The sequence below is a fragment of the Lactuca serriola genome, chromosome 2 (assembly GCF_051521515.1).
Source record: "Lactuca serriola cultivar US96UC23 chromosome 2, Lser_US96UC23_V15, whole genome shotgun sequence".
NCBI lineage: Eukaryota > Viridiplantae > Streptophyta > Magnoliopsida > Asterales > Asteraceae > Lactuca > Lactuca serriola.
Window position 1 is genome coordinate 83551082 of NC_136409.1, and position 13613 is coordinate 83564694.

Consider the following 13613-nt stretch of genomic DNA (forward strand, 5'->3'; position numbering starts at 1 on the left):
TTTATTACATAAATCGGTCTTCAAGAACTTCATTGCAAAAAAACATCGTTTAACGATTGCGGTTGCGATGGGTAAAACCAAAGTTAATTTTAATAATCTATAAACCAATTGAAAAGATAGGTGCTTCTAAATTTCCACCAACAAACAAGAGAGGTCTGTAGTTCCCTTCAAATTGAAAAATCTTTCGTCATGGAGCAAAGAGTGATAATAGATATCAAGTTGCCCATTAAGTTGCGCCCTTTCTGAATCGTCAAAATCGTTTTTTTATATCTCGCTTAGCTTTAACAACTTTGCTTTATTAAAACTAGAAAATGAGTCACAATGACTCGACGCCGCCATGTTCTCCATCAACTCCATGCCAACTTCACTAAATCTATCCCCAAAATCTTGATTTTTCATATCCAAAATTGCTTTAAAAATCACAACTTCAAAATGATGTTGATTAGTCTTATTGGTCTTATGATTTGGAGGGGTAACATAATATTCCAACATGTCCATAATTCTAATACTATGGTTTTCACAAAAAGCACATACCTTCTTCCAAATTTGTGGAAACCCATATTTTCTAAAAACCAGCAATGCTTTCTTTGTCCCTTTTACTAACAAAGTTGCTTCCAAATAACTTGATCTTTTTTAAGATACTTTGAAAAGGTATTTGTGAGGCATAGAATTTCCAACATCAAGTGTAAAAGAAACATGAAACCAAGTGTCTTGAAATATGACAAAATACCGTTTTCTTGATTACGGTTAAATAACGTAGACCCCTCCTGTTTGACATATTTAAGGATCGCAACAACTTCTGCAAACAAATTCAACAAACTTACAAGTTTTCTAAAATCTGAACCCCATCTAGTATCTCCAGCTCGAACAAGAGAAATCTTTTGATTCAACCATCTTCCTGTTTCAGTTTCACCAATACCAATTTCAACTGTCACTCTTTCTTTTTGCATCTCTCGTATCATATCTTTTCACTTACAAGACCCACAAACGACAGTAACCACCAAAACTAGTTGTTCAAAGAATGCTTCAATATCATCATGTTCCTTTGCAACTTCCACAACAACTAACTGAAGTTTGTGGGAAAAACAATGTATATAATGTGTGGAATTGTTTTCATTTAAAATCTGTTGAGTTCGAAATTAGTTGTGAGGTGTCGAAGTCTATAGTAGCTTGTTAAGATTTGAAGTATGTATGTTAGTTCGAATGTATGTATTTCGTAAGGATGGTTTAGATTCGAAGCTTTCACGTTTACACCAAGGTTTTCAAAACTGGACCGAACATCGAACCGGCCGCCATACCGGGTCGATGGGTCAACTGGTTCAACCGGTCGGACCGGTCAAAAAACGGATGAACCAAATGACGTCATTATTACATTATTATTGTATTTAAAATTTTAAAATATTCCAAAAAATACAAAAATAAACTTTAAGCCAAACATACCAACAAACATAAGTTTTGAAAATTAAATAAAAGTACCAAACATACAAAGTACCATGAAAATAATTTTCCACATCATGATTCTAGTCTTTAAAAAAAACAAAGTTCAACACAAAAACATCAAAATACCGTGAAACGTATCAAAATTCAAACTTCAATCACAATTTAATTTTCATCTAAAAGAATCCATCTCAATTTCTTATAACGCAACTCCATCGTCATCTTCTTCATCATCTTCAATATCAAATACAAATTCAGTTTTAGGAAAACTAAGACTCAAATACAAGAATAACAAAATATTGATAGAATAACATAAAATACTAACCTTGAGAAGCTTGGGATTCAAACATTGTTGATTCATTGTAATTTGGTGGTTCTTCTTCAATCATATTTTCCAATTCATTATAATTTAGTTCACCTTCCGGTATTTCATCAACCACCCAAAACTCGATTTTATCAATACTTTCATAATCGATCGGATCATAAGACTTTTTGTAATCCTTGAGCCTAGAAAAATTTATTATTATGTTTTACACATAAATAAAGAAAGTGAAAAAAGAGTTTGAAAGTATAAGTTACCTATTTTGTAGACGCAAATTATAATGAACATAAACAAGATCATTAAGCCTTTAATGCTCCAACCGATTCCTTCTTTTAGTGTGGATTCTCTCAAAGACACTCCAATTCATCTCACATCCGGAAGAAGCAGCAGTTTGGCTTAAAATTCGAATTGCAAATTTTTGCAATTCCGGAGCATCTCCATCATGTAATTTCCACCATTCATCTATTGGAAAATAACAAAATAATATTATAATATTTTTACTATAACTCACTAATAATATTTTTACTATAATTCACTATTAATAATATTTTGAAAAAAAAAAGTTACATGGATGAGTAGTATTGCGAGAAGCGAGAGCAAGTTTTCTACCAAAAGTACCCTCATGCTCACGAGACAACTTTAGTTGGTCCATGAGAGTTAGACCATCCACAGTACCAGCACTACTATAACGCTCAATCATATCCATAGCCCCCCAACCACCTCTGATTTCTTAGAAAATTTTTCTTGATCTTATTGAAATATTGGATTCAACCAATAAGCAGCAGCATGAAGACTCTTACGCAACATCCTATCCCACCGATTTTTAATGATGTTAGTATACGGGGTGTACAACTCTCTGTTGTTGCGAAAAAGTTTCTTAATTCCTTTTTTTTCCCTATACATCCCTTCGTATACATAACCTTAAAAAAGAAAAAAAACATCAATTAAAATAATAAAAATGATAATATATTTGTAAACATCATTAAAAAATATAATAAAAAATTATACCTAAAGTCGACTTCTCATCCGAATCACAGATATGTAAGAGTCTCAACATTGGGGTCATCACTTTTACTATGATAGTACAATTATTCCAAAAGCTGTCATTCAATATGATAAGCTTAACTTCTTTTTCTTTTTCTTATCTAATCACTTTCTTATAATCCGGGGATGTGACCATAGTTTGTAAATCATGTTTGTGATCACACAAACTCTTCAATGCAATAAATGCAGTATCAAAACGAGTGGCACCCGGACGAATAATCTATGTCCAACCTGGTCTTTTTCTTAACCAATTTAATGGCCATTTGTGGATGTAAACAAAAACTTTAACCCTCGATGCAAGTGTAACCAAATCAGCGACTTCATGCATCTCCGACATGTCCTGCATAATCAAGTTCATGCAGTGTGCTGCACAAGGAAACCAAACAATGGACAGTTACTTCTCACATAACAATCTTCCTGCAGCCTTATAGTTTGTAGCATTATCAGTGACCAAATGAACGACATTCTGACAACCAACAATCTGAACAATCTCACTAAATAAGTTGCATAATGTTTGAGCATTACTCTTAATATTTGATGCATCAACTGATTTAATGAAGGAGATTCCTTTTACACAATACACCATGAAATTGATAATGGGCCTTTATATTGTATCCCGCCACCCATCACCCATAATTATACAACCATCTTCTGCCCAGTAACGTCTATAAGAATCAACTATAAGTTGTACAGACTCTTTTGCATCTTTCAACAAAGTGACATGCATAGCATGATATGAAGGCCCCATGTATCCATGACCCATACTAGCGACTTTGCTCATTCCTATTTGGAAAAGGGGAGAATTCACGACATATAGCAAGAGCTAAATCTGTATCATGCCACCTTTCCTTACTTTGCAATGTTGCCTTAATCGATGGTTGAGATGGATCATGCATACCTCCTTTGAAAAAAGGTGGCACGGTTTGTGTTTGAGAGGTAGGAGGAGCTTTTCTCTTTCCATCTTTTGTTGAGTTGATTGTTGGGTGAGTGCTTGAACATCATCATCAACATCATACATGTTATCTACATTCACCTCCGAAGTATCACCAAGCACACCGGCACGTTTCTCTTTTTTTTGGCATTATCATCCAATGAACTTTTAATGACAAACTTTATATCTCCTGGACAACTCAGACATGCTGAAATAGCACATGTCACTCCAGCAAGGTGTTGTTTCATTCTATTGATACCTCCACCGTTATACATTTTTTTACAAAAAGTACAAAAATATGCCTTTTTCTGCCTCCACCATCAAGTTGAGTAATAAACCTCCAAGCGGGATCCTTTTTTGCTCGAACATTTGGTTGAGTAGAAGTTTGTAATGGGGCGGTATTCTACTGTGCTTCTTCAGATGGATTGGAACTCGAACCAGGAGTGCTCATAATCTATACTATAAGTCTATAACAGAAACACAAACAACCAATGTTACATTTATATCAAATTATTGATAATCCTAAACAAATAAACATGTTAAACAATCTTAAAAATCATAAATGTAAACAATACAAAAGCTTTCTTGAGACAATCATAAATTATTGATAATCCAAAAACTTCAAACGGATACAACATGTTGTTACTACAAACAGATACAACATTATCTCATTATCTTCAAATAGATACAACATGTTGTTACTACAAATATTGATTTAGAATCTCATTATCTTGTTTGCTTCAGCTATGAACTAACCCTCAAAGTGAGTTAGCTAAGCTAACATTAACTATACAAAAGCTCCTAAGAAGACCAAATGTTTTCTGAAAATTGTCCCGACCCTAAAACAAAACAGGAGCCATATATTGCCATTTACTTTTAGTGATAGCCTAGCCTAATAGGAAGTGTTGAGTGTTGCTTAATTTACCTTTGTTTTATAGAAGTCTGACTGTGGTGGAAATCGGAAGGCGTTACTGTGATGAATCGCTGGTGGAGCACAAATCGGAAAAAAATTCTTACTCCCCTGTGTCACTATGAAGATTTCGACCAAGGAGAACTAAAAATCGGAGGTCTTCACTCGTCGATTGTGTTAGTCAACATTGTCATTAGGTTAAGATTTTGGCTAGCAAATGGGTACTCTTCAATCAACTGAGACATTGAGATAGCCGATAGCGTGTTTTTCTGTTTTGCCCTTTTTTTCGATGATTTTTGAGAAAAGTAGAAAACAAAAAAATATATATTTAATAAAACCGGTTCTCAATGCGGTTGAACCAGAACGGTTGGATCACGGGTCGAGAAAAACCAGTGGTTTTTTCCAGTTTAAGGGATGACCGGTTTTTTGGGTAGAAAGAACCGGAACCACGACCGGTTCCCAGTTGAACCGGCCAGTCCGGTCCGGTTTTCAAAACACTAGTTTACACCCTTATGTACTTTTGCTTACTTCTGTCATTCCTATAAATAGGGTAGGTACTGGAGATAGAGTAACTTTTAAGCCTTTAGTGTTCTTACTCTAAAACCCTCTTGTATCTTTCAGAAGTTTAATTGAGCCAAACAGATTATATTTACATCTTGTGTTCTGAATTCATTTCAGACTCTGATTTCATTTTCTTTACTCGATTCATACAAACTACATGTGGTATTTGAGCAGGATTCTAACAATTGATTTATGATTTTCTCCTTGTTTCCAAAGTTTTTGAGTCATTGTTCTAGATTCAAAAATATTCCGCACTTTTGATCGAGAAAATCATTTTTATTCAATTGTTTTGATTCGATTATGTTGTTCGTTTGATATATCGAGTGTTTAGTGATTGATTTCTGAAAGATTTATTCGTTATATTCCTCTTTTTGAAGCTTTTCATCACTTGTGTCCGTACAACAATGTCAAACTTCAACATGAGCACGATTACTTCTTATTCTCATCTTCTCGATTCATCAACCAAAATTCCAATATTGATTCCTGAATTCTATGAACAATGGGCAGATAAGATGGAGGATTATCTCAAAAGGATTGATGAGGAACTCTGGAATTGTATTACTGAAGGAGAACATCCTATTGGTAGAGTTCAACAAATTGGAACTGTTGCTAATAATCCAAATTTGCATCGCAAGCAGAAAGACTGAAAGCAAATAACAAAAGATGCTTGTGTGAACTTCGGAGTGCTCCTCCACTGGTGGTTTAAAACTATGTCTGTGGTTGCAAACCAGCTAAGGAGATCTGGGATACTTTGAAGGAAACATACTAATGGAGTGGGAAGACAAAGAAAAGCTCAGTTAAGCAGTGTCTGCTTAAGTTACGAGAGCTCAGAAAAAAAGGAAGGTGAAAATATTGAGCTATACTATGATCCTCTGAATGAATTAATCTTCAAATGCATTCGTTTTGGAGTCAATTGTTCGACAATGGATTACAATCTTACTTTCTTGATGGGACTTCAAAAAGAGTGGCAAAATATCAGTCTTATGATCAAGAATCAACAAAGCTTTGACAACTACTCTCTTAGTGATCTGTACAATGTTCTGAAAGCTCATGAAAGTGATATAAATGAAATAGTTGAAGAAGCGAAACTAAGTTTGGGTGGTCCTCTGGAACTAGTTTCAAAGGTATCAGCGAAAGAAACCGAGGTTGAGTCTTCTGAGAATGATGGTTCTAATAGTGACGGTTTTATCACGAACCCTGATGATGAAGCTGTGGCATAATATTCGAAAAATAAAGCCAATAAGTTTTACAAAAAGCCATTTAATCCGAATTTTAAAGGATGTGATTTCAAGGGAAACTCATTTGGAAAGAATCTGAGAGAGGAAACGAAGGCGGAAAAGAAAGAAAACAAGTCTGAGTTTGAGAAGCCAAAAAAGAAATTGACAGGTAATTCTGGTTTCGATTGTCATTACTCCAATGGTGCAAACCATATCGAAATCGATTTTTTGTTAAGGAAGAAAGAGGAAAGGAAGGAAAGAGTTAAGGAAGAAGCCTACCATGTTGAAAGTCTAGAAGAAGTGAGAGCTAGGGTGAAAGGGTTGTCTTTTGTTGCAAGAGGAAGTGAAAAAGGGGATTGAACTTACAAAATTTGGTCATCTGGATCAGATAATGAAGAAATGTGAAACACCATGCATGGAGACATGTATGCTAAGTATGAGGAGGAAAGTAAGGAATAGATGCTTCGTTTCTACAAGCACACACAAGTCTCCAATGACTTCGAAGGTACGTTCTCTTCTTGAATCCTTTAATATCCCTTCTAGTTCATATAATTATGTTATATATGATTTTGATGAGACTATTACGTATGTTAATGACTTGCTCATTTCTGTTAGTAGTGATGCTGAGAAATCTAAATCTTTACTACTAGAAACTTCGAGAAGGTTGGTGTCGAAGAGGAATAGAATAGATAGTCCTGAATTAAAACTGAAAAATCTTACTAGTGATAGGGATCTTATTAGATCATACAATATACTATTGATGAAACAAAATAACATATATTGTAATTCAACTAAGAGATTATATGCTAAACTCACTGATTTACATTATTCCTATGACATAAGTAAAGAACAACATAGGAAACTATTGCCCTTCTTGACATTTGAAAGGGAAAAGATTGATTCGACTTCCTATGACTGTGAGAAAAAGATTTTTGAGTTTGACAATGTCCCAAATGATTCATATGCATATTGTATTGTTAAGATTGATGAATGTTTGGATGCAAATGATCTAGTCAATATTGTGAATGAGACCTTGCCCAAAAACGAACAAATGAAAATTTTGAAAAAGACTGAGAATTCGACTTCTGACTCTCAAAACAATTTTGTTGATATCGAAGATGATTATGACAATATCAGTGAAATTGTGACTGAGGAAGTTGTTGATTGTTCTTAGTTATCTAGCATTAATGTGACTTCGATAAACAATGGTAAAGAACTTTGCGATGATTCTTCGGTTAAAGTTGACCCTGACCAACCTTCAACTTCAAAAGTTCATGACCTTAACCATCTACAGTTAGACTGACAGTGATAATGATGATGAAGACATTCCAATCGAAACAACTATTCCTAGAGTTGTTGTTGATCAAATCAATGAAGAAACTGAAATTTTGAGAAAGTGATGAAAGAAAAAGGCCCTCGTTATCTCGAATTGAACTCTATTGTTTATCCAAATTTCGAATGCACTGATGATGTGTTGTTTCCTAATCAAGTGTTTGTTACCACATGAAATTGAGACAAAGTGAATCCTGAGATCAACAAAATTGTTGATGAAAATAACAAAGGAGCTTCGAAAGAATGGTTTTTCTGAAATCAAAGCACAATAAAAAATACTCTTAATAAAAACTCATCCACTTTTCAATGGCAAAAACCAAAACGGAATTGAAAAGTTAAGAAAGAAAAAGTAGATGTGGTTGAACCATCAAAAGAACCAGTTTCACAAAATCAAAATACAAAAGCAAAAATTTTATATGAACAAATTCAAAATATTTCAAAAGAAGAAGGAATTTTAATGTCGAAAGCAAGGAAAAAGGTTTATGGACAAATGATTGAGTCTCGTAAACAAAGATTGAACAAACTAAGACTTCTTCCCAAAATAATTCTTTTGTTCAGAAGAAATCGATTCAAAATGATTCTTCTAAAAGTCATTCTAAACTGTAAAATCCAAGTCAAAAACCAATTGTTCAAAAACCAAGAGATGAGAATTTTGTTAAAAACCAACAATCAAGGAATTTTGCTCCTAATCATAAAAAAAGGTCTTATCAAAATCATTTTCATAGAAATGGTTTTCAATCAAATGTTTAAAGGAATATTCATCAGTTTCAAAGTCAAAGACAATTTTCAGATAAACAAGAAGTTATTAATCGAACAAGTGTTGGTTATAATAAACTTTTTCAAAACTGTTACCAAACACATGCAAAACCTATGTTTCCAAAATGAAATTTCAAAAAGATGGAAGTCAATAGAAAGAGAAATGAACCATTCAAACGCAAACAACCTCAATTTCCCAATCCTATTTCGAAGCAGCAAATTAAAGATTTGTTTGTCAAAGGGAAATCTGATGTAAAGAATATTAATAACTGGCTAGAAGGCAAGGGAAAGTCTTATAAGTCTGGAAATTTTTCTCAAGAAGAAATCAAGCATGCTTATGAAAGCTATTTGAATGAGTCATCCACTGACAGTTCTTCATCGAAAGAATTGAATCCTACTGTTCGAAAGTGGAAAGCTGATCCCAAAACCAAGGTTGGGGAAAAACAAACTCTCTATGTAAAAGTGAAAGTCATTATCGACTCTAAACCATTGAATGATTTCATTTCGATACCTAAGTCTATGGAAGTTGACTTAATCGATAGTTTAAAATATAAAGTTTGTAATTGGGTAATAGGATCTTCATTTCATAATGCATTTCAATCTAATCACAAAGGACCCAAAAAGCCTTGGGGACCTAAGTTTTTCCATTGATTACAGGTTTTATGTGACGAACAATATGATGAACATTGATACATCGATGGTGGTTGCTCACATCACATGACTGGTAGGAAGGAAAACTTGCGAGATTATCGAAGCTTGGAAAATGTTGGTGTGATAAAATTCGGAAACCGTAAAAACTGCAAGGTTAAAGGATATGGAAAAGTTACAAATAGGAAGTTCACAGTTAATCGGGTAGCATATGTCGAAGGCTTTCACATAACTTGGTTAGTGTTTCAAAACTTGTTGTGGGCACTGGTAATCAAGCAGTCTTCGATGAAGAAGGTAGTGTCATTTCAAAACAAATAAACAATGGAAGTTTTGCTAATTTCTAAGAGGAAAGGAGATATGTTTACTCTTGACATCAAGCCAATTGTTGGTGTTCCTTCTGTTTGTCTACTTTCGAAGGTGTCATCTGATTTGAGCTAGTTGTGGCATCAACGTCTCTCTCATTTGAATTTCAAAAATCTCAACAAATTGGTGCTAAATAATCTTGTATGAGGCTTACCTATTTTAAAGTTTGATAACAATTCGTTATGTGCAACATGCGAACAGGGAAAGCAATATCGTCAAGGTCATCCAATAGTCATCGATTCGAAGATCATTGAACCTTTGGAACTTCTTCACATTGATCTTTATGGACCTTTGACTGTTGAAACTCTCAACAAGAAGAGGCATATCTTGGTCATTGTCGATGACTTTTCAAGGTTTACTTGGGTTTTCTTTCTTCATCAGAAGTCTGAAACTGCACAAGTAATGATCAATTTCATTAAGCACATTGAACTCAGTTTGAGGAAGATAGTTAGAACAATCAAAAGTGATAATGGCTCAGAATTCAATAATCATGTTCTTGATTCTTTTTTGGTTGATCGTGGGATTACCCATAATTTTTCATCTCCTTACACACCACAACAAAATGGTGTTGTCGAAAGGAGAAATAGGTCTTTGTGTGAAGCAGCTAGGACAATTCTCACCTATGCGAATCTTCCATAGTATCTCTGGGCAGAGACAGTTTTGACAACATGTTTTACTCAAAACCGATCTTTTATTCATCGTTGTATTAACATCACCCCTTATGAAATTATCAATAATCAAAAACCAAATGTCAAATTCTTCCATGTTTTTGGTTGCTGGTGCTTTATTATGAATGTCAAAGATAATCTTTCCAAATTTCAATCAAAAGTTGATGAGGGTATATTCATGGGATATTCACATAATTCAGTTGCATATCGGGTGTTGAATAAGTGAACAAGGAAGATTGAAGAAACTTTTAATCTAACTTTAGAAGATTATTTTGCCAAACATGTCGAACATACTTTTAAACAGAAGCCTATTCTTAACGAAACAAATGATGAATCAAAAAGTGCTAATTCTTTCGAATTTGACTATGACTTAATATTCGGCATATCCGACAGGGCAATCGATGCAGAAATTCATGCTGATGAGAATCAGATTCCTGAAGTATCAAAACATTCTGATGATTCGACAATAACTTAGAACAATGTTGATTTACATTCAACAACAAACTCTCCAATACACGTTAACAGTCCATCGATGTTACAAGGTGATCTAGTGGAGGGGAGCACTTGGATTCGAATAGTGATGTTGAGGGGGAGCATTCAAATCGAATGTTGATGTCGAGGGGGAGTATAGAAGTTCGGCTACAAATTACGAGGGAAAGCATTCAAATGTCAATCTAATTGTCAAGTGGGAGCAAACTGGATTTATTCCATCAACTTCGAATGATCAAACTGATGTTTTTCATGATATACCTGATAATGTGTCTAATGCAGGTGAAGGCTCAGAAACGGATGAAATTTTCGAAGATGCGCCTTTGGATTTCGATCCTACATATCCTCCAATGAATAGATGGATACAAAGTCATCAAAAATAACAAGTTCTTGGTCATTCTATAGCTGGAGTGATGTAAAGAGCCCAACTTCGTGCTAAGAATGAGGTACTAAATGTGCATCAAGAATTTTTTATGCTTAATATTTTTATCTCAAAAATTGAACCAAAGTCAGTAAAGATTGTTTTCGAATATCCTGATTGGATTGTTTCCATGCAATCTGAACTTGCTGAATTCGAAAGAAACAAGGTTTGGAAACTTGTTCCAAAATGGGTGATGTCTCAGTTATAGGATTAAAACAGATTTTTAAAAATAAAACTGATAAAGAAGGTAATGTGATTCTTAACAAAGCAAGGTTGGTTGTTAAGGGATATTTGCAACAAGAAGGTATTGACTATGATGAAACCTTCGCCCCTGTCGCGAGACTCGAAGTTGTTCGAAAATTTCTTGCTTACGCAGCACACAAAGACTTTGATGTTTATCAAATGGATTTCAAGTGGGCTTTTCTCAATGGAGTGTTAGAAGAGACGTTTTATGTTGAGCAACCACGAGGTTTCATAAATGATAAATTTCCTGATCATTGCTATACTTGTTTATGGTTTAAAACAAGCACCACGAGCCTGGTATGCAACTCTTACCAATTTCTAAAAACTCTCAAAATTTAAACAAGGATTTGTTGATCGCACTCTATTTTGAAAGAAAGTGGGGGATCATTTCTTGCTAGTTCAAATTTACGTATATGATATTTTTTTTTTGGTACAACTGACCCTTTATTGTCTTGTGAATTTGAGAATATGATCAAAAGTCAATTCGAGATGAGCAGGATGGGAAAAATTAATCATTTTCTGGGATTAAATATTCGTTAAAGTAGAGATGGAATTTTCATATACCAAGAGAAATATTCTCGAAATCTACTAGAGAAGTTTGGCATGACGAATAGTTCGAAGTAGAGAGTGCAATTGGCAGTTGGCACATGCTTAGGGCCTTTGTTGGACAAGCCTGCTGTCGATATCACTTTATATAGGAGCATGATTGGTTCGTTACTATATTTAACTGCTAGTCGGCCTGACAATACGTTTGTTGTTTGTAATTGTGCCAAGTATCAATCGAATCCTATAGAACCCCATATAACAATTGTAAAGAATATTTTTCGCTATTTAACAGGGACGGTTTTGTTGGGCTTACGGTACCCTTCGAAAACAGGGTTCTTTATTCAACCATTTTCCGATTCAAATTTTGGTGGATGCCAACTTGACCAAAAAAGCACTAGTGGTGGATGCCAAGAATGGGAAGTTAGTTAGCTGGCAATCGAAGAAAAAAAAACTTGTGTTTCGATTTCCACAGCAAAAGTAGAATATGTTGCGACTGCAGCTTGCACTTCTCAAGTCATTTGGATACAAAGCCAACTTTGTGATTATGCAATCAACACGTAAAAGATACCTTTGTATCGTGATCCACAAAGTGCAATACATAACTACCATAATCTGGTGCAACATTCGAAGACCAAGCATATCGCACTTCGATATCATTTCATCAAGGATCATGTCGAGGATGGAAATATCGAGGTTCATTTTGTGAAAACAACAGATCAACTTGCTGACATATTTACCAAACCTTTGGATGAAAAATATTTTCTCTAAATTTTGTTTGGATTAGGAATGCTTGATGCAAATGTAGTTCCCAATTTGTCTTCGTCATGAAATAAAGAAGATTTGAAACTTTGCTAAATGATCCAGAAGTTACTGTTCACTATTCAGCGTTCGACATACTTCGTTTTCGAAACTCCTATGAATGATTCAGTACATACTTCGTTGACCGAGCGGACTTGATGTTTCGAAGACATGTCTCAACGTCGATCATCTTCATTTCGTTTGTTTGGTAACATTTTTCTTGTTTTTAATTGTATGTTTTGACTTTTCAAAAACAAAAAATCCAAAAAGATTTTCTCATTTTTTTGTTTTTACATTTCTAAAACAAAATTTTCAAAAAGATTTTCTCATTTTTTGTGTTTTTACTTTTCAAAAACAAAAATTCCAAAAAGATTTTCTCATTTTTGTGTTTTTACATTTGAAAAACAAAAATTCCAAAAAGATTTTCTCAATTTTGTGTTTTTACATTTCAAAAACAAAAATTCAAAAATATTTTTTGTTATTTTGTATGTTTACTAATCGTTTGTGTAGCGTTCAATCGACATACTTTGGTGGATTTTGCTTCGCAATAAAAGGGGGGGGTATCATTTCGAATATATGCACTAGTTAGGTGTCCATAAAAGCATGTTGTTGTATTTTGACCAAAGCCTCATAGACTCAATGTGTTTTGAAGACTTAATGGATACCTCACTATGAGTAATCCTTCCCAATTAGGCTATTTTCACATTAGTCGAAGACCTACCTTTTCTCTTCTCATGATGAGTTAAGAGAATTCTGCATTGTCCTGTTATTTGTAGAGGTACACTTCATTTATTAACCAATCTTTTTCATCAACTTAATTCTACATGGTTCACACACTTCACTTGCGTATCCTCGACATCTCTGGTACAAACCAATCAGAATGTAGATATTCCACAAGTCTATGTTAATGATCTTGATTCATGAGTC

General features: G+C 34.2%; 2 protein-coding genes across 2 annotated transcripts; both read right to left on the minus strand.

The window, feature by feature from the left end:
* Window positions 1-264: 264 nt before the first annotated feature.
* On the minus strand, window positions 265-962 carry LOC145089358 (uncharacterized). The gene is made up of 2 exons (XM_079027803.1): window positions 731-962; window positions 265-611 (listed from the first exon to the last, which is right to left on the minus strand). The coding sequence occupies exons 1-2, from the start codon at window positions 960-962 to the stop codon at window positions 265-267; spliced, it is 579 nt and encodes a 192-aa protein (XP_078883929.1).
* Window positions 963-2509: 1547 nt separating this feature from the next.
* Window positions 2510-4009, minus strand: LOC145089359 (uncharacterized). The gene is made up of 6 exons (XM_079027804.1): window positions 3837-4009; window positions 3702-3793; window positions 3449-3586; window positions 3202-3370; window positions 2768-2859; window positions 2510-2679 (listed from the first exon to the last, which is right to left on the minus strand). Exons 1-6 carry the CDS (start codon window positions 4007-4009, stop codon window positions 2510-2512), a joined length of 834 nt encoding a protein of 277 aa, XP_078883930.1.
* Between the last annotated feature and the right edge of the window lie 9604 nt (window positions 4010-13613).

Coding starts and splice junctions, on each gene's coding strand:
- LOC145089358 (XM_079027803.1), bottom strand. CDS start 962: ATGATACGAGAGATGCAAAAAGAAAGAGTGACAGTTGAAATTGGTATT. Junction 612..730: donor TAACCGTAATCAAGAAAACG/GTATTTTGTCAT, acceptor GTTATTTGGAAG/CAACTTTGTTAGTAAAAGGG.
- LOC145089359 (XM_079027804.1), bottom strand. CDS start 4,009: ATGTATAACGGTGGAGGTATCAATAGAATGAAACAACACCTTGCTGGA. Junction 3,794..3,836: donor TGCTTGGTGATACTTCGGAG/GTGAATGTAGAT, acceptor ATGATGTTCAAG/CACTCACCCAACAATCAACT. Junction 2,680..2,767: donor GGATGAGAAGTCGACTTTAG/GTATAATTTTTT, acceptor TTCTTTTTTAAG/GTTATGTATACGAAGGGATG.